This window comes from Sphaeramia orbicularis, chromosome 17, assembly GCF_902148855.1.
Source record: "Sphaeramia orbicularis chromosome 17, fSphaOr1.1, whole genome shotgun sequence".
NCBI classification, from domain to species: domain Eukaryota; kingdom Metazoa; phylum Chordata; class Actinopteri; order Kurtiformes; family Apogonidae; genus Sphaeramia; species Sphaeramia orbicularis.
The window spans coordinates 36,634,758-36,653,301 of NC_043973.1; the positions used below are offsets into that span (position 1 = coordinate 36,634,758).

The following is an 18,544-nucleotide window of genomic DNA, read 5'->3' on the forward strand; positions in this document are numbered from 1 at the left end:
GGTGCATAAGTGTCCACTGTGTTGGTTGATATGCAACTGAAACAACAAAACCCATGAATATACAAGAGAACAGCTGGTGAATAACTGTCCACTGTAGTGACCGCTGTGCATGAAAGAGTTAATATAGAGAATAATTGTGAACTGATAACCAATCCTTAACATCTAATTTACAAATACCTCTGAATAATTGCAGGCTTTTGACAAAATCTCTGAAAATTCCCCTAAATTATATAATAATAGACAATCTGGATAAATTTCTATTCACAGGACAAGGTTATAAATCTATATACAGAACACATATTTCACCATGTCTGAGTACTGACATTCATTAAAGGAGTAATATTTGTCTTTTTAAATGGAATTATGCATTTTCAAACATTTCCCTGTGGTCTACATAAACTGTAAATGCTCTGCTTGGGTCTGAATTCTTCACTAATTCAACTCCACAGGTCCATCTTCAACCCTATTTCTGACTAGTGACATGAGAAAGGTCGTTTTGAGCGCTGGCCCTTTAAATGCAAATGACCCACCCCCTCCAGGTTGTTGGCTGTGCTGCTCTGTCCCATTCAACCAACAACTGAACATTTTAGGTAATCGGTTCGAAGTTTGGACATATTTTCAGTTTTTACTAGAACTGCTGCTTAGGGTGGTCCAACAATCCTGGTACAAAATAAAGTTTCAGATAACCTCAATTAGAACCCTGCATTAGGTTTTGGTATTCAAATGATGATTTAGGAAAAAATTTGGAAGAAAAAGGAGATATTTTAGAGGTTGCATAAAGCCTCTACATCAGAGCATGGTTTGAAGCCCCATCACCAGCCAAAGCCCCTGCAAATGTTTTGGCATTCCTTAAAAAGTTGTCACAGTCTGAAAATTCAGATGTCATAAAGCAGCCTTAATAGCTTTGGTCCACATCTGTGGTACTGGCATTCTGGGACTCCAGTGTGACACCAGAGCAGAAGCAGCTGATGGATGACAACATGATGGAAAATGCAGGTTCTTTGGGTTCCACTAAAGCGTTGGGATGTCCTTAATCCATCAGATTCTGAAGGGACGCAGATCAGGGCTTTTGTCCCCACCAGCACCATGCGTTTGTTTGAAACTTTGGATCTGCCACAAACATTCTGAACAATTCCTCCAGTAGACTGGGCTGATGATGCAGACTTTCAGAAGGAGGAGAAAACTGTGCATTCCAGAAAAGTTGTCAATGATGTCACTGACAGAGGGGCGGAGCTTATTCCAGACTTCAACTGTAGCTGAACAACAAATGCAGATCACAAACAGTACTGGCAACAAGTTGTCAAAGAACACAGGAACATTTTTGGTCATTTCAATAAACCAACAGTGGTTGCTGGACTTTCTAAGGAACATTTTTATGCGAGTTGCAGTTTGATTTTGAGAATAAAATTACAAATTATTCTAATCTGCTTTATTCATTTGGCTAGTTCTGTTATAGGATATATGAGCAATCTGCACCTGTCTGTGCAACCTCTAAATATTAATTAATTTGCAGAAAATTTGGACCGAAGTAATTTGGCCAGATATGGAGCCAGATGCAGGGTTCTAATCCAGAGAATCTGAGAAAAAAATTTTGGACCACCCTACTGCTGCTGCTGCTGCTGCTGACAAACAATTATGGCATACCCTGAGAAATGTTTGTCGGAAGTTTTGACCTTACACAGTATGTACAAATGTCGTGACGTAACTTGTTCCTGGAAGGAATTAAAACAGGTTGTAGAAATCCACTCGATTTTGGCCGGAATGAATAACTTTGCAGCACCTGGAGGGTTCAAATTCAAACTTTATGAACTATTAGGGTCCAAATACACAAATAAATGTACCAAAAAAGACTAATAAAAATGGGTTTAGTAAAATATGACCCCTTTAAGTCTTGACTGAATGCGTTATACATCACAAAATGCCTGGTAATGTCAGTTTTAGAAACTCGAAAATTGGGTTGATCTGTTTTCATTGACTGTCAGAACACAATATGATGAGTTTCTTTTTTCCGTCCATAGTTGCATTAACCTACAAAGACCCAAACAGCCACCGACGACCAAAACCATCTGCTGATCTAAAATGTTTAGTAACTTCTGATCCACTAATCCTATCACTACATGTAAATAATTGGCGTCATCTTTTCATGGTCATCAGATGTGACCCATTTGGACATCAATTTGGTCAATGACAGTGGATGGAGACACTTAGTTTATGTTCAGTTAATGATATATTTTGCTGAAAAAGTCCCATTTTTTGTTTCAGTTTTCTCTGTCTTTGATATAATAACCCTCAACTTTAATGAACATCTACATGACCAGTGAATTGAATACAGGAAAATACCAGATGTTCACTGAAAAAAAAAAAACAAAAAAAAAAAACGTAAAATACAAAGGATAACGTCATAATAAATAATGATAAATCACTTAAGAGGAGTTAAATATAGAGAAAACAATTTTTGGAACTGGCACAAAAGTAGAATTGGGTCTTTATGGGTTAATTTGTGCCATCATGTGTTGATAATGGGAGAGTGGCAGCAGCACATTGGTGTTCAGGTCTGGACTCTGTGGTGTCCAATTCATGTGTGAAAATGACATTTCATGCTCCTGAACCACTCCTTAACAAATGGAGTCTAATGAATCCTGGCATTGTCCTTTCTTTATGCTCCTGACTAAATTAATAGCTGTTTCAGAAATGAGAAGCTACTCACTGCATCAGTTGAGGTTAAATAACCTGTTGGACCTGAAATATATTAATCACTGCAGTAATTATCCAGTGGAAGGCCAATCTATTTGCTCTGTTAGATCGAGTCGAAGGACTGTTTTAAAGCAGCACCAAATGGAAACACTTAAAGAACTGCAACAGTACCAGTCATGTTCCACTGTTGAACAGTAATCCATAAATATGAGCTCATTCTTCAGTGTTAAGACATTAACCCATAAAGACCCACACTCTCAAAACTAAAGGTACGAGATCAGAACATTTATGTACCTATAAGTACATTTTTTAAGAATGTTCTCTCAAAAGTACAATATTGGTCTTTAGGAGGCTAGAATTGCACCTTTAGACTATGAAAAAGGCTCCAAAGTTCTGTAAAGTACAAATGTGTACTATAAGGTACCCTGCAGCATTAAAAACTGTGTGTAGACCATGAGAATAGGCTATAGGCTAGGAAGACTGAACAGTAGGATGAATTAGAGTTCAAACATTAGGCTGAGCACATTATTTATTATATATCCTACTGTAATTACTCTATATTATATTTAATAATAATTTGTGTTTTAATTTAATAGCCCAATTAGCTCAATGATAATAGCCTAATAGTTTATTTATCTTATTCGAACCTCTGATTATTGCCATAATCTCTGTTTTATCCAGTTTTCATTCACACCTCCATGTCTTGATGTCGTAGCTTGCCTATGCCGTTTTTTATTTTTTTGTTTTTTTCTATTAGGTCACCGGTTCAAACTTTAAACATCATGGCATTATCAACTATACGAGAGTTTTCTTTCTATATAAAGTACTTAAGGTACAAAAATGGACCATTTCCAAAGGGTACAGAAATGTCTCTCAAAAAAGTACACCCCCAGAGACAAGCACTTGTACCCTTTTAGGTACAAGCTGGTACCTCGATTTTTGAGAGTGCAGTGCTACATATGTGGCAGTTCCAAACTAGTTTTTTTTCTCTATATTTAGCTTTTCTTAAGTAATTTATTGCCATTTTTTATAATATTGTCCTCTGCATTTTGTGGTTTTTCAGTGAGAATCAAGTATTTTCCTATATTTAATTCACTGATCATGTAGATGTTCATAAAAGCTCAGATTAAAGTTGAAGGTTATTCTATCAATAACAGAGAAAACTGAAGAAAAAATGACTTTTTCCGTAAAATATATCATTAACTGAACATAAACCCAGTCTGACCATCTACTGTCATTAATCCAACGCCATGGGTTTTACTGGTGAATCAATGTCGTAGAAGATGATGGTGTTTCCACAGTAACTACAGAGCCTGTGAGCGTCCAAATGGGTCATATCTGATGACCATGAAAAGATGACAAACTGTATTTTACACCAATTATTTACATGGATCAATAGTTATTTAACCGTAGATGGTTCTGATTGACAGTAGCTGTTTGGGTCTTTATTTGTTAAATCCTTCAATAACATTTAACCCTTTGACAACTACAATCTCCCCAGCGCTACATTTGCACTTTACAGCATTCAAATTGCTGTAACTCCTGAACCAGTTGTGCTATCCACACAATTCAAATGGCATCAGAAAGCTGAGATCCTAAGCTGTCCAACACTATATAACACTTTGCAGCAGCAATGTGAACTCTATTACAAGTAGAAAGGCTCTTTTTCCGTGACTTCCGCACAAGCTTAAAAAATGTCTGGAAATAGCATCAACTATGAAGCCATAATATGGATACTGAATGTTCAAGACCAAAAAGTACATTTGAGCAGATGTAAAACAGTTGAAAGTTTAGTTTTTCAATCTCAGAAAGTTTCATTATGGACATTTACAGTTGTTTCAGATAATAAATATGCTAAAAATTTATGAAGTTATTTATTTATTTATTCATTCATTCATTCATTCATTTATTCATTTATTTATTTTTACTACAGTTTTTTGTTTGTTTGTTTTGTTTTGTTTTTACATATAAAAACAAAGAACATAGTTCCGTTGTTTGATCCAAAAGTCAAACAAATAGACAAAAAACATGCAGAACAAACCCCCCTCCCCTGGCACACATCCCCTCCAGATTACAGGAAAAACAAAAACAAATAAATAAATAAATGGTAAATAAATACAAAATAGAAGTGCAAAATTCCCGCTTTAAATGTTACCACAAAAAAAAAAAAACTAAAATAACAATAATAATGGTAATGATAAATCACAACTGCTAAGGCACACCAATACTGTATAATACAATACTCAGTCAAGAGAAACATGACAGATAGACACTGTTTTAAGCATTTAGTATTTATAATAATGATAATTAATGGCCAGATATTGAAAGTTAAGTTCTTCCTGAAAACAAAGGTGCAAAAGAATTGGCAAAAAAAGACATTTTCTGACACTTTTATTGCAAAGAAAACATGAAGACACCTAGGCGGCCTGTTATAATGTCAGTCTTAAAATTAAATATCATGAAGTTTCTTCTTTAAGGTCAAACACAGTTGCAGTTACAGTCTGTACTAACTTCTTCTGTTTATTCCAGGCTCACCACTGTTTTGTAGCTCTGGGCTTGAATAGACAACATAAAACTGCCTAAAATAATGCATTGCCTGTTGAAGTTAAATGAAGTGAAGCTGTGAATAAATCCTGTACTTTTAAAAGTCCAGTACCAATGTAGTGTACCAGTGTTGAATTCATTGAAAAGTCCATGCATAATAGATAAGTACACTCTTGACTTGAGTTTTCCATCTCAATAGAATTTGCCTTCTTCACTATTTCTTTGTCCAGCTTTTATGTATTTTCTGTCTTTATATTTCTTTCATCTTCAGCTTCTTTTCTTCGCCGTCTTCTCCACCTGTACCCGTCATCCTCCTTTTCTCTCTTTGATTCGTTCTGTCCTTTTCAGACTTGAGTTTGACAACGGAGATGGGGACGGCGCCTGGTGCCCTGACATCATGTCAGAGCCGGATGGCCTCAAAGAGTACCTGCAGGTGGATCTGCGCTCGCTGCATTTCATCACGCTCGTGGGCACCCAAGGTCGCCATGCCGACGGAATGGGAAATGAGTTTGCCCAGAGATACAGGATCAAATACAGTCGTGATGGCAGCAACTGGGTGGGCTGGCATGACCGAAAGGGGAGGCAGGTGAGTGGAAAGACAGTAAACACAATACTATTATCACTAAATGCATTAACCTCACATCTTTTTATCAAGTATGTTGGTGTATAGAGCATAAGCACGACAGTTATGTATATTATAGTGAATTATAAATTGCACCCTTACCCATAAAGTTGGAATAAATAATTTTTCCCTCTTCTCATGAATGTGATTTATTCTTTGTAGAGTTGCGGAAAAAATTATTCAACAATCAAAAGCCATCAAAAACAATGGTTATGCAATCCAGTACAAACTCCTGTGTGTGTCATGTGACTAAAACAGACAGAAAAGAAAACATGGAATGCCTAAAAGCACTGTTTTTGTCAGTACAATGACACAGATATTGATGTAAGAACTGAAGTGATTTTGGTTATTATCAAGAAACCATGGAAAATGGTTAGATATCAGCTCTGAAATTAAACTACTATGAGCTATTTTTGTTGTTATCATTATATTTGTCCAAACAAGTGTACCTGTAGTTGTACCAGGAATTAAAATGACCAAGAAATTGAAGAAAACAAGGGATGGTCTAACAATTTTTGTCCACGACTGTAGGTAAAGTGTAACTGGGACTCGGTATGTAATCATTGCACCTGGTTAAAAGTGATTATTTATGTGTATAAATAGGGGGAAAAAAGAGAAATGTGTCTGAAAACAACATTTTTCCACTTTTATGGGCAAAAGTCTTTGTTTTGAAGATCCTGTGAACACATCTGATTGAGTTTAAAGATTTTCTGTTCAATTGTTTTAGCAAAACATGCAAGAAAGGAAAGTAAAAAATTCTATTTCCTTGGAGATTTTAATATAGTCATAAGATAAAGTAAACAAATTGGTGTACAGATTAAACATCTGGCAGCTGATGTGATAGTAACACACAAACTGGTGATGCCAAACTGTGACAATATTTGACTATAAGTAAATTCAAAACCTTAATTAAGCTTAAGTATATAAATGTACTTTGCAAAGCATACTAAAGTATGCAAAATGACAGTAGATATTATGTGGTAAAATGATCCCTTGTAGTGTTTATTACAACCCCATCTGCAAAACATTATGTACAATGTAAATTAAAAAGAAAAGCCAGTGATTTGCAGATTTCACATATACATATTTTGGTCACAATACAACAAAGAAATCATATGTAATGTTTAAACTGAGAAAATGTACTATTTAAAAAAAAAAAAAAAAAAAAAAAAGGAATTTTGTGATGAATGGCAGCAATATGTCTCAAAAAATGTTAGGATGGAAATTTTGGAACATTATCAGAATAATGTTCCTCAGTGTGAAGTTGCAAAGACTTTGAATATGTCCATTCATCTACGGTATATAATCAAACATAACATAATCATATTTGAGGAAGACAATTCTATGTCACATACTACATCTGTTATAAGATTATGGCTGCGTAGTGGCAGAGTCTGGGTGCTGACATGGTCTGTTCACAGTCCAGACCTTAAACCTTCTGAAAACATCTGGTAACAGAAACAAACTAAAAGTACAACAAGTGGTGCCAGGCACAACAAACCCCACCCCTCACACGTGTTGTAGTTTATTTTGGCATCGATCCAGCTGATGTCATCATGTCTATGCATGTGATGATGTCAGCATATTAGTTGCCTCTATATACGTATGTACCAAGTTTGAAGTAGATTGAAACAAAATTGATGTTTTTATGGACATTTGAAATTCCCCCCATTATAAGTAAATGGGGGGGGGTTTAAAATTCATTGAAAATTTGAACTTTGACCTACTTTTCTCAATATGTTGAACAGAGGACCCAATAGACCCAGAATACATCTATTCTGGGTCATTGGCAATCTATAAACCCAATTTGATTTGATTTGATTTGATTGGATGGATGGATGGATTGATTGATTGATTGATTGATTGATTGATTGATTGATTTCAAACATGCAAAGAAACAAAGTAAAACAAAACAAAATAAACAAAATAAAACATTTAAATGAACAGAATCTATCTTCAAGCACATACAAGTCTGAATTTTGCATAGTCGAAAAGGAGTAGGAAGAAGTATAAACTTATTTAATCCTACCCCTCAGTGCTTTTACACCTTTATCACTAACTTGATACAAGAATCAAACAAGACTATTTTCCTAATTTTGGCATCGAACCACAACAAATACATAATGCAGTAACAGAATTATACACAACAATATGATCATGGCAGTCCAGTCATATAAACAGACTCAACAATTCAACCATTTTCTTCAATAATTACAGCAGATTTATCAGTACAACATCATCCATAAACAAACGGGCCTCAGTGTCATTATTAAATACTTTACCTGTCAAGAATCATTTTTTTTATTTAATTTTTTTTTTTTATTATTTGGTATGAATTCAACCAATAGTTTTGCTGCTCCAGACATTTGAAATTTTGCCCATTATACATAAATAGGAAAAAAAAAAAAGACATAAAAAAAATTCATTAAAAATTTTAACTTTGACCTACCTTTCCCAAAATGTAATGACCTCTATTTTGGGTCACTGGCAATCTTTAAAACCAATTTGGTATGAATTCAACCAATCGTTTTGCTGCTAGAGTGTTAACAAACAAACAAACAAATAAACCGAACCAAAAACATATTACCCCTTGCCTCCCCTTCAGAGGGCGTCATAATATGAACATCTGCTGAGCAGCTAGAATCTTATATCAGACAAGAATGAGACAACATTCAACTGGTCTCCAGATGTTTACAGACCGATGTTAAAAGAAGACCGGATGCCGCACAGTGGTCAACATGGACCTGTCGTAACATGTTTGTCGAATTCAAAATGATCCTATTTTCTCTCAACTTTAAAATTCTAAATGTATGTTTTATATGTTGTATTGTCATTTCATTGCTTTTCACTCAGTGTCTTTAGACGTCACACAGCTTCCAAACTGTTTTTAGAATTGAGGGTGTATTGATGCCATTATTCTATGTAGGTATTTTAAAGCTAAATTTTAGACGTATATTTTACTTTATTTTTTAAATTAGCCTTAGATTTTAGTCGATTTTCATGTATTAATTTATTTATTAGTTATTTATTCTATATTGCTATAGCAAATACAGGCCCTCATTAACTAGTTCCATTCTTTCTCTGTGATAGAATGATAAATAAACTCCTTTGAATCCTTTTGATATATGATGTTTTTGTATTTATTTTGCTCCTTCATCAACGTGTAAGTTGTAATATATTAGTGTAGGTGTGTAAAACTGAGCTACTGCTTGAGCTACTTTAGATACAGTTGGTGGTTTAATCTACACAATACATCGTATTCTATAAAATTCTCATGTTTGTTGCATTGCTCACCTGTGAGAACCACGTATCTTTAAAAAGTAAAGTTTTCATTTGTACAGGAAAACATGGCTTTTTACAGTATATTGAGAATAATAAGATGAAGAGGGAGGAGAATATTCCCAACACTTAATCATTTAGTTTATCCCTTATAAACATCTATATATTTAGATGTGGTAAGGTTGTAAATAATCCCAAAAACTTTGTGATGATGCACTTCCCATCAAATCCCACAGGTTTGGTTCAGTGTTTACTCTGTAGTTAAGATGAAGGAGGTGAATTTTAAAGCAGTTTATCAGAAACGCTTAAAATCAACACATTTAGAGATTCACAGATTTCACAGGACAGAAAGAAGATGAAAAAGTTTAATACTGGTCCTCAACTGAAAAGCAGTATAACTTTACCAAGTTTGAGACACTAATAAGGAAAAATCGAGTCAAAACTGCTGGTTGGCTGTAGTTTCCAAATTACAGTCTTGGGTCGGAATGTGAAATTGTGAGAATTAATGAGAGAATGGGTTTTTACCCAAAGGAATTTTTGTCTCAGAGCTACCAGATCTACTTCCAAACACTGTCTGCACATTACAATACATTCACTTTACTGGTTCTTTACAGTGGAACATTTATAAATCTATTGTATAAATGTACATAAACCAATATATATGTGTAATAACACTTTATCGTATACATGGAAAACATCAGCTAAGTAGCACTTTGATTTGTTTCCAATTCATCTTATTAAAATATGTAAGATTTAGAACATTTCATCTATAAGGCAGATCATTTCTGAAAAATTGTAGCTCAGTGTTTTCTGATAAATGTAGTGAAGTAAAAATTATGTTATTTATCGCTGTAGAGTAGAAGTATAGACCAGCAGAAAGTATAAAGCGCCTCACATTTGTCCTTAAGAGCAAAAAGTCATAAAAAAAAAAAAAAAAAACTAAATTACATTCTGATCACATATTAATAGGAACATTATTTCATGTAGCAGCTGCTCAGATCCACTACAGAGCCTCAGCGTCTTGTATATTTATGGTGCGGTTGGATTTTTATCCCTGACACGTTTCAGTCATAACTCTTGTCGTCTGCTGCTGCTCTGCCAGGTCATTGAGGGGAACAGGAATGCTTATGATGTGGTGCTGAAGGATCTGGAGCCTCCCATCATCGCTCGTTTTGTCCGTTTCATGCCTGTGACCGACCACTCCATGATCGTGTGTATGAGAGTGGAGCTCTACGGCTGTGAATGGCTCGGTTAGTCATCCAACAACACACACTATAACGTACACCTTTAGTATCTGCATTTTTACTCAAGTCTGATTTAACACTTTTGGACTTTTTTTGCGTTTTTATGTTTACATGTGAGGGAGTTTAGGTATTCTTAACAAAACATGACATAGCCTGATGGAAATTACGTGATTGGTGTAGGTTAAAAAAAAAAAAACGTTAAGATAATAAATAGCATAAATAAGGTCATAAGTAGAATACATAAAGTTAAAGTTTAAAACCATGTGTGGCAGTATTAAAAACTTTATGTTTGATTTGTGAATTTGTGCATTGTATTGTTTACATGATGTTGAATGCAATGTGTTTGTTAAAATACTTATTTAAAAATAATATCAATAATATGGAAAGTCAGTGCAAATGTTTTATGTTTTTGTTTAAAAAAAATGGAAAAGTACATTTTACATTATGTGTGACATGAGCCTTGAGAATGTAGTTGTAGAATGTAGGGTTAAAGCTAACAGGAAGTAGGAAGTAGAGGAGAGGAAAGAACATAGTGAAGAAGAGGACTGTTAAAGGACGATTTGAGTCTCCGGACGATGTGAGTCGCACACGCATAGAAGCATTTTTCTTTTGCGACTCACTACGGCAACCTCACTAGGACAAATCACAGTTGTATGAGTCACATTATGTAAAAGTTTACCTTCAAGGAGTATCATTCTAGCAATCAGAAGTGATTTTGAGAGTCATTTTACATGCCTACTTTCAGTTTCTGTCACAGCTTAGACAGCTAACAAATGTTTTGATCTGAATCTGGGGGAAACTGAGTGGTGGAGGGTAATCGCAGCTCTATGCCAACGATGCAGTCTTCGAGGTTGCCATAGCGAGTTGTTTGTCCTAACGAGGTTACCGTAACAAGTCATAAAAGATGGCCGACAGTTAAATGCTTCTACGCATGCACGACTCACATCGTCTGGAGACTCAAATCGTCCCTTGACAGAGGACTCCTATTTTTTGGGACATTTTGCCTGGGGCTGGGGTTATGGCCACTGATGTGTTTGATGCGGGTTCTTGTGTTGGCACAGTGTCATAATCGGGTTATACCTTAACCCCATAGTCTTTAACACTTCCACAGACTCCCATTGTAAAAAATGGCGGACGGAATATGGACCTACTTCCAGGTTCTGGAGGGGCCGATAGTTCCAACATTGAGTGTAATGGCGTTGGAACACATTCATTTCTATTGCAGCTGATCTATCAGTTCCAGCGCTAAGTTGATAAGATATCATCATCTTTCAAATTATCAAGTGTATTTCCTGTATTAGCAGACATTTATATTGTAAATTCTGTATTCTTTGGTATGTGTTAACGTTTGTATAAATTTGTCTTAAACGATTCGATTTTCAGCTGTAGCCCTATAGAATTATGTTGAGTTTTTAATGAGTTTAGCATCTGTGCTAACTCTAGCATGCCAAGTTATGCGCTATGCTATCTGCTGGTTAATGTCGTATTGTGTGTGTTATCAGAGCAGAGCTCAGCAGGCACACAGTGTTCACAGCTAACCACTGTTTTCTGCTTGTACCTCAGTCCTATAACAGTAAAACTTCAAAATGGTAAATTGTCTGTCTCATTGTGAGTACAGTACAATTGTGATTTTGTGATTTAGTGATTTATTCCGAACATGCAATGAAATTTAACATATATGCACTTGCAAAACATACATAATAATACAAATATCAAGAATCATAACAAACTTAGTCAGAAGAAAAGCACAATAATTCCATTTACATGCCCGAAAAGGGGTGGGAAGAAGTGCAATTTATTTAATCCCACCCCCTCTCCCTACAATATTATTAATAATATATGTCCCTCTTCCTTTTACATTACTCTTCTATATTTTGTAGCAAGAATAGGATACCAAATTATTTATTAATTGAGTGTTGATTTATTGATTAATTTAATTATAGATTTATAACCAAACTTAAACTTAAATCAACTCAAAACAATAATTTGGAAATTTTGCATAGGTTGATAGTTTGTTGACTGCACAGTGAACCCATGTGTGAATAATAGTACACAAAGCACAACTGAGGCAATGGATTTATATACATATAAATACTTTATTAACTAAACTAAGACACACAAATAACATAAAGACAAGAGACAAATACAACAAAAGGAGCAGGAGATTATGGACAGGAGAATATGTAAATTAAGTTGGCAGATAGCTATATTCAAGAGATTATAATGTTAGTGAGGTTACGTTGAGGTAAACCTACTTAAATTGGAATAACACCAACTCAGATAAATCAGGAGCAAGTTTTCTTACAAGTTGTTGCGGTGCGGATGCAGCAACTGGCACGGCCTTGACGGCGGATGGATGAAGTCTTCTGACGTAGTTCGAAGCAGGAACAGGCTGTGAAGCGACGTGCTTGCGCTGGAGGCCTGAAGGTCTGGAGTTCTGAAGTTCTGATGGCTGGAGGAGGTTCACAGCTGGCTCTGGCGGCTGGTTCTGGAAAGCTCGCCAGGAGAAGTGGAGAACAGCGAAGATGGTAAAGCTCTTTGGAGAGCTTAGAGGATAGAACAGCTCTGAGAGCCAAGGAGATGGTCAAGACTCCTTGGAGAAAGCTCTCTGCTCTTAGGTGAGAGCTCAGAAGAGGTGGAGATAGCTCTTCTCTTTGCGTAGGTGAGAGCAGCAAGGGTGGAAAAAGCTCTTTGCGTAGGTGAGAGCAGCGAGGGTGGAAAAAGCTCTGCGTAGGTGAGAGCAGCAAGGGTGGAAAAAAACTCTTTACGTAGGTGAGAGCAGCGAGGGTGGAAAAAGCTCTGCGTAGGTGAGAGCAGCGAGGGTGGAAAAAGCTCTGCGTAGGTGAGAGCAGCGAGGGTGGAAAAAGCTCTGCTGAAAAGTTGGTTTCATTTACTTTTATAGTTTGTCCAAAAACCAACCCGGAACGCCTTCCTCATGAATATAGATGAGTCATCGATGCCTTGGGGCGTTGCCTTCTTTGTCTGTTTTCGACGGGAAAACGCTTCCTCGTGAATATTCAAAAATATCACGTTTCTCTTCCCTCTTGGGAAGACAGAGGGGGAGAGGACTGTGGCCTTGTAAGAAAACTTTACATCCTCAGATAAGATTCTTAAACTTTATACATCACCTGTAACCTCACTTAAGCATCAGTAAAATAATAGCATGATTATTCAGACATGCTATAAGCAGTGATACTCTTACTTTCACATAATTCACCGTGAACATGATCAGGATACACATATGTGAAACCACAGGTCAGGCGAATGGCTTAAGTATTACGTGCATAAAAGAGTTAACGTGCTGAGTTAATCAACATTAACACATAATGTAATACATTATTTACATGGCACCTAGAGTGATTTTGTCATTCAGTCCTTTGTTCGTTTCTGGGTTCATCTTCACCTCTGGATAAGCAACAAGATAAAAACAGATGTTGAGAGGACAAAGTCGACTAGTTGTAAACACCAGTTTATGGGTCCTCAATTTACTATGGCCGAGGAAATGGCTCTTGATGAAGAACAGATGACAATAGCTGAGGAAGTATTTTTTTAAGTCCATTAGGCTCATTCCTTAAGATCATCTGTCTTCGTAAATGTCATTTGCAAAGGATGTCCCAGCATTGACCTGGTGACGGACCAATCAGCATGGTTGTTCAGGAATTTGGTTTGACACGGAGAGGAAGATAATATAATTTATGATTCTGTTTTTGAGTCTGTTCACTCACTCCACCGTCATCCGGCTACAATTTATATATCTATTCACACACACACAAACACACATACACACACACTCATTCATCCATGTACACATATATACGTTTATACATATACACACATACAAATACACATATAATCTTTTACCAATGCCTTTCTTAGTTGTGCTAGCTAATAAATAAACAAATAATAACTAACTCAAGGAAGGAAATATATACATAAACAACAGTGAACATGTGGTGAATTGCAGAATGGATGAATTTGTAAAGATAGCACCACTCACATAAGTAGCCTACCCGAGCTAACACCAACCTTTACCCCCAAAATGTAAGTTTTCAAAGTAATAAAGTCAGTCCTTTCAGTGGTCAACCCCACTACTCAAAAGTAGAACACACACAACAGTACATACGGTAGTGACACGACAGTTGTGTGTGGTTTATTTTCAGATTTACCATGTTCACTGCTGTTTGTCCAATAGACGAACATGACAGCGCTTGGTTTGTTTGGAACAATTGTGGCTTACATGAACCACGTGATCACCGGAGCAACAACATCAAAGCGTGTCATAACTCTGTTTTTAGGGCTCTGCCTAACCCTAGCCCTAACAACTAAAACGTAACCCTGCCCCTGGGCGAAAGACGTACAATGAAATGCCCCCTAAAATATGAGTGCTGGTGAAGAAGGAGCCAGGAGGATGTTTGAGTGAGAAAAGATATTTGAATGTGAAAGCAATGATTTTTTGTTCATGATTGACTAGATAATAATCTGAGTAAAAACTTGAATATTTTATATATCTATATCTATATCTATATCTATATCTATATATATATATATATATATATATATTTTTTTTTTTTTTTTTTTTTTTTTTTTTTTAATCTGTATACTGCATGTCTATCATAGAGTTAAAGTGATTACTGTGATTATAAAAGAGTTCATTTAAAGGGTAAATGGATTAAAAGAATAAGTTACATTTTGCTAAATACATTACAGAAGACAGAATAGAACATAAGTATAAAGGAAAGTTAATTAGAGAGAAGAAGTAAGAGATTACACATTTAACAAGTACCAGGGTAGTTACCCCTGTCAAAGCCTGGTGAGAAAAGGGGCGAGACAACAAGCTTCCCTGAAAACACAATTTGCTCTAAAATACTGACAATATGCTATTTCTATTATTCTGCATCTTCAAGCATCAAATAGAGCTATTACCGATGTATGATTCATGCATCAGTCTTACTATTATGAACAGCTACATATAAGACGTACAGTAGGTGGTCTTTATAAACAGAAACAGAAATGAATACAGTAATTTATTTTTTATTCGAGGCAGGTCAGAAACAGCAGATATAACATCCATAAACCACCTGATTTTTCTTTTCACTTTCGCAAAACAGAAATTTGTGCTATTACAACTAAGTAAAAGTGTTTTAGAAATATTTCTCTCATTTCTGGCCATGAAAACATAAAAAAGCCAAAGCATAGTAGTGCACACTGTAGTAATTTTTGACATGTGATAGAATAATCTGAACATAATGTGAAATTTCTCCCGGACCTTCTGCATGAATGGACTTGGTGGTGCAGTATTTTCAAGGCTGAAGTGAATTCTCCGTCTGAACGTGTCTATTTCAGACGGCCTGGTGTCTTACAGCATTCCAGATGGGCACCAAATGATCTACAGAGGCTTGGATGTCTACTTTAATGACTCTGTGTACGATGGAGCATCTGCAGAGAGGTCAGGGTTTTACTGCCGCTTACACACAGAAAACAACTTGTACCAATTTGTGTCATTTCTTAAAATAAAGATTCGAGGCTGTAATATAAAGTTTTATATGGGGCTGAAATAGCTGTTGGTAATTCAGAGATGATTGCACTGACTCCTCGTTGTCCGTTTTGTCCATCTGTCTGTCCTGCAGACTGACAAAGGGCCTCGGTCAGCTGACAGATGGCACCTGGGGTCTGGATGATTTTCTCCACAGTCACATCTATGGCATGTGGCCAGGCTACGACTACGTGGGCTGGAACAACAAAAGCTTCCCGAAAGGTTACGTGGAGATGACCTTTGAGTTCGACCACGTCCGAAACTTCACTTCCATGAAGGTAAAAAAAAGTCACTGTGAGGAGGATTTAGAGCAGGGGTGTCAAACTCATTTTCTTCCGTGGGCCACATTCAGCCTAATTTAATCTCCAGTGGGCCGGACCAGTGAAATAATAGCATGATAGCCAATAAATCCTACTATAACGGGCGTTTCTGTGTCCGGCGCGTGTCCCGATGTTGCAGCACAGGAGGGCATACGGGTGCAATGACGCTGTTGCACCACAGGAGGGCGTTATCGTACAATGGCACCACAGGTACAATGCTGCTAGTAATTACAATTCCAAATTGTTTTACTGCAAAAAAATAACATTCAATAATACCAATATTTACGTTTACAAACTATCCAAACAAAAAGGATGTGAATAACCTGAAAAAAAATAAATTTGTTTATTTTATTTAATTTATTTTTAATTTATTTGCACAAAATAAAAACAGCAATAGAAAAAACAATAACATTCAAACAAGTAACAAAATTGTCCAGGAGAGGTTAGAAGCCAAAAAGAAGGCTTATATGAATACCTCCCCCGGTATGAACAATACACAAAAACAAAAAAAAAGAATTAAAAAATACAATATAACTGAAATAATAAACTAAAGTAAAAACAATAACAATGTAATCCACATTACAAATCATCAAATACAAATCAAGTGATACACAGCCTTACATTTTGTCATGAATTAAACCATTTTTTTTTAAACAATGATAAAGTTAAGAAAGATAAGTGCAATTTTATTATCAATATTATGCCTCGACTTATCTTTTCTACATATGCATTACAGATCAGATCTACAAAGTTACAAAACATTTAATAACAGGCAGAAAATTGCTAAAATTGCGCTTTATTTTCTTTAGACATTTCAGGTTGTTTATATGTGTTCAGGTTATTCACATTTCATTGTTAAAGGATAGTTTGTTAATGTAAATATTTTCATAATTTAAGGTTTTTTGCACTAAAAGAGAAAAAAATGGTGTTGTCATTATATATAGGTTATTATGATATTATTTTTGAGTTTGATGCCCTAACTTGCACTTCGCAAATTCATCCCACGGGCCGGATTGGAACCTTTGGCGGGCCAGTTTTGGCCCCCGAGCCGCATGTTTGACACCTGTGATTTAGAGATAAGCAGCTAAAGAGTGGGATATTTTTAAAAACCGCTGAGTTGACACTATGTTAAACTGAGCTATTTCTCTCTGGCACAGCACCCATTTTCTCTGACTGCTGAGGATTTTACTGGGACAAAAAGCTTAGAAAATAGAAGCAAAATAATATGCAGTAAGGGAAATTATCTTCTCTGGATAATCAGCCTATTTGTCAAAGATAAGTGCTGTTGCTAAAGATCAGAAAGATACAGCATCTTGAAATGTTTTAAAGCACAATTTGAGAAAAAAAAAGAATGACTGATGGATATTACTTCCTTTATAATAAAAGGATGTTTGACCATTAGGAAGATTGCTTTTGAATGTTTTGATACAATTCAAAGTTAAAGTGATAATGCAGAAAAACAGACGTTTCTATGAGCGTATGTAATAACAGCCACAACAGACACATAAAATATATTAAAACTGCAGAATAGCATGCATATAAAAACACATTAAATATTTTAGAATAAGAAAACACCACATAAAACATAAAAATAAAGGAGGCTTTGAACACAGTGTTTCACACCAAACACATAAATATATGACAAATGCATGAATTAAACCTGAAACACTAGTCGCATTTCCAATGACGCTCAAATTGCGCAAATATAACTTGCACATAAAAATTTACCTAATGGAAAAACAACAATTTTGGCAAAAGTCTCATTTTTCGATAAAAGTTTTTGCGCTGGCAAGAGGTGGTTTTTTGGGCGTAGCGCAAATGGTATATCACGCAAAACTGCAATAGAAAGACCTTTTTTCGCAACTAGAGTCGGGTGACTTAAAAAAAAACGGATGTTGACGTACGTTACAACAAGCAAAGACGAAGAAGAAACATGTTGTGGTATGTGTGGACACAGCAGGAAACCCAATCATTTTTTAATTTAGTATGAAATAGAGGGCTAATATATAATAATAATGAATATATCTGTAAATCAACACCATATTTATGTTTGTTACCATGTTTATGGAATGACCTCTCATGTCATCTCAAGATAATAAACAAATCATCACATTTGTGATTTAATGGAAAAACCGACATTACGCACTTCTGTTTTTTCAACATTTAGTTAATATTGGTAAATTTTGGAGCAGATGTCCAACAGAAAAGCAAGTAATGAAAGGCATATTCTTCATTAGATGTGTCCTCATACTAACACACACCATGACACACCTTACACTGCTGACTTACTCCCACAGATTCCATTAGT

At 35.7% G+C, this 18,544-nt stretch overlaps 1 protein-coding gene and 1 long non-coding RNA gene across 2 annotated transcripts in view; one reads left to right on the forward strand and one right to left on the reverse strand.

Moving 5' to 3' along the window:
• Positions 1-18,544, forward strand: part of LOC115437818 (discoidin domain-containing receptor 2-like) — a 60,904-nt gene that overhangs the window by 14,672 nt on the left and 27,688 nt on the right. Inside the window, exons 4-7 of the mRNA XM_030161169.1 lie at positions 5,587-5,824; positions 10,242-10,389; positions 15,727-15,829; positions 16,011-16,194. Of these exons, the coding sequence (XP_030017029.1) occupies positions 5,587-5,824; positions 10,242-10,389; positions 15,727-15,829; positions 16,011-16,194 (673 nt within the window). The remainder of the gene's footprint in view (positions 1-5,586; positions 5,825-10,241; positions 10,390-15,726; positions 15,830-16,010; positions 16,195-18,544) is intronic.
• On the reverse strand, positions 300-18,447 carry LOC115437820 (uncharacterized). Its single transcript, XR_003937986.1, has 3 exons — positions 18,338-18,447; positions 12,488-12,491; positions 300-311 (listed from the first exon to the last, which is right to left on the reverse strand). It is a non-coding gene; the product is annotated as an uncharacterized LOC115437820 (long non-coding RNA).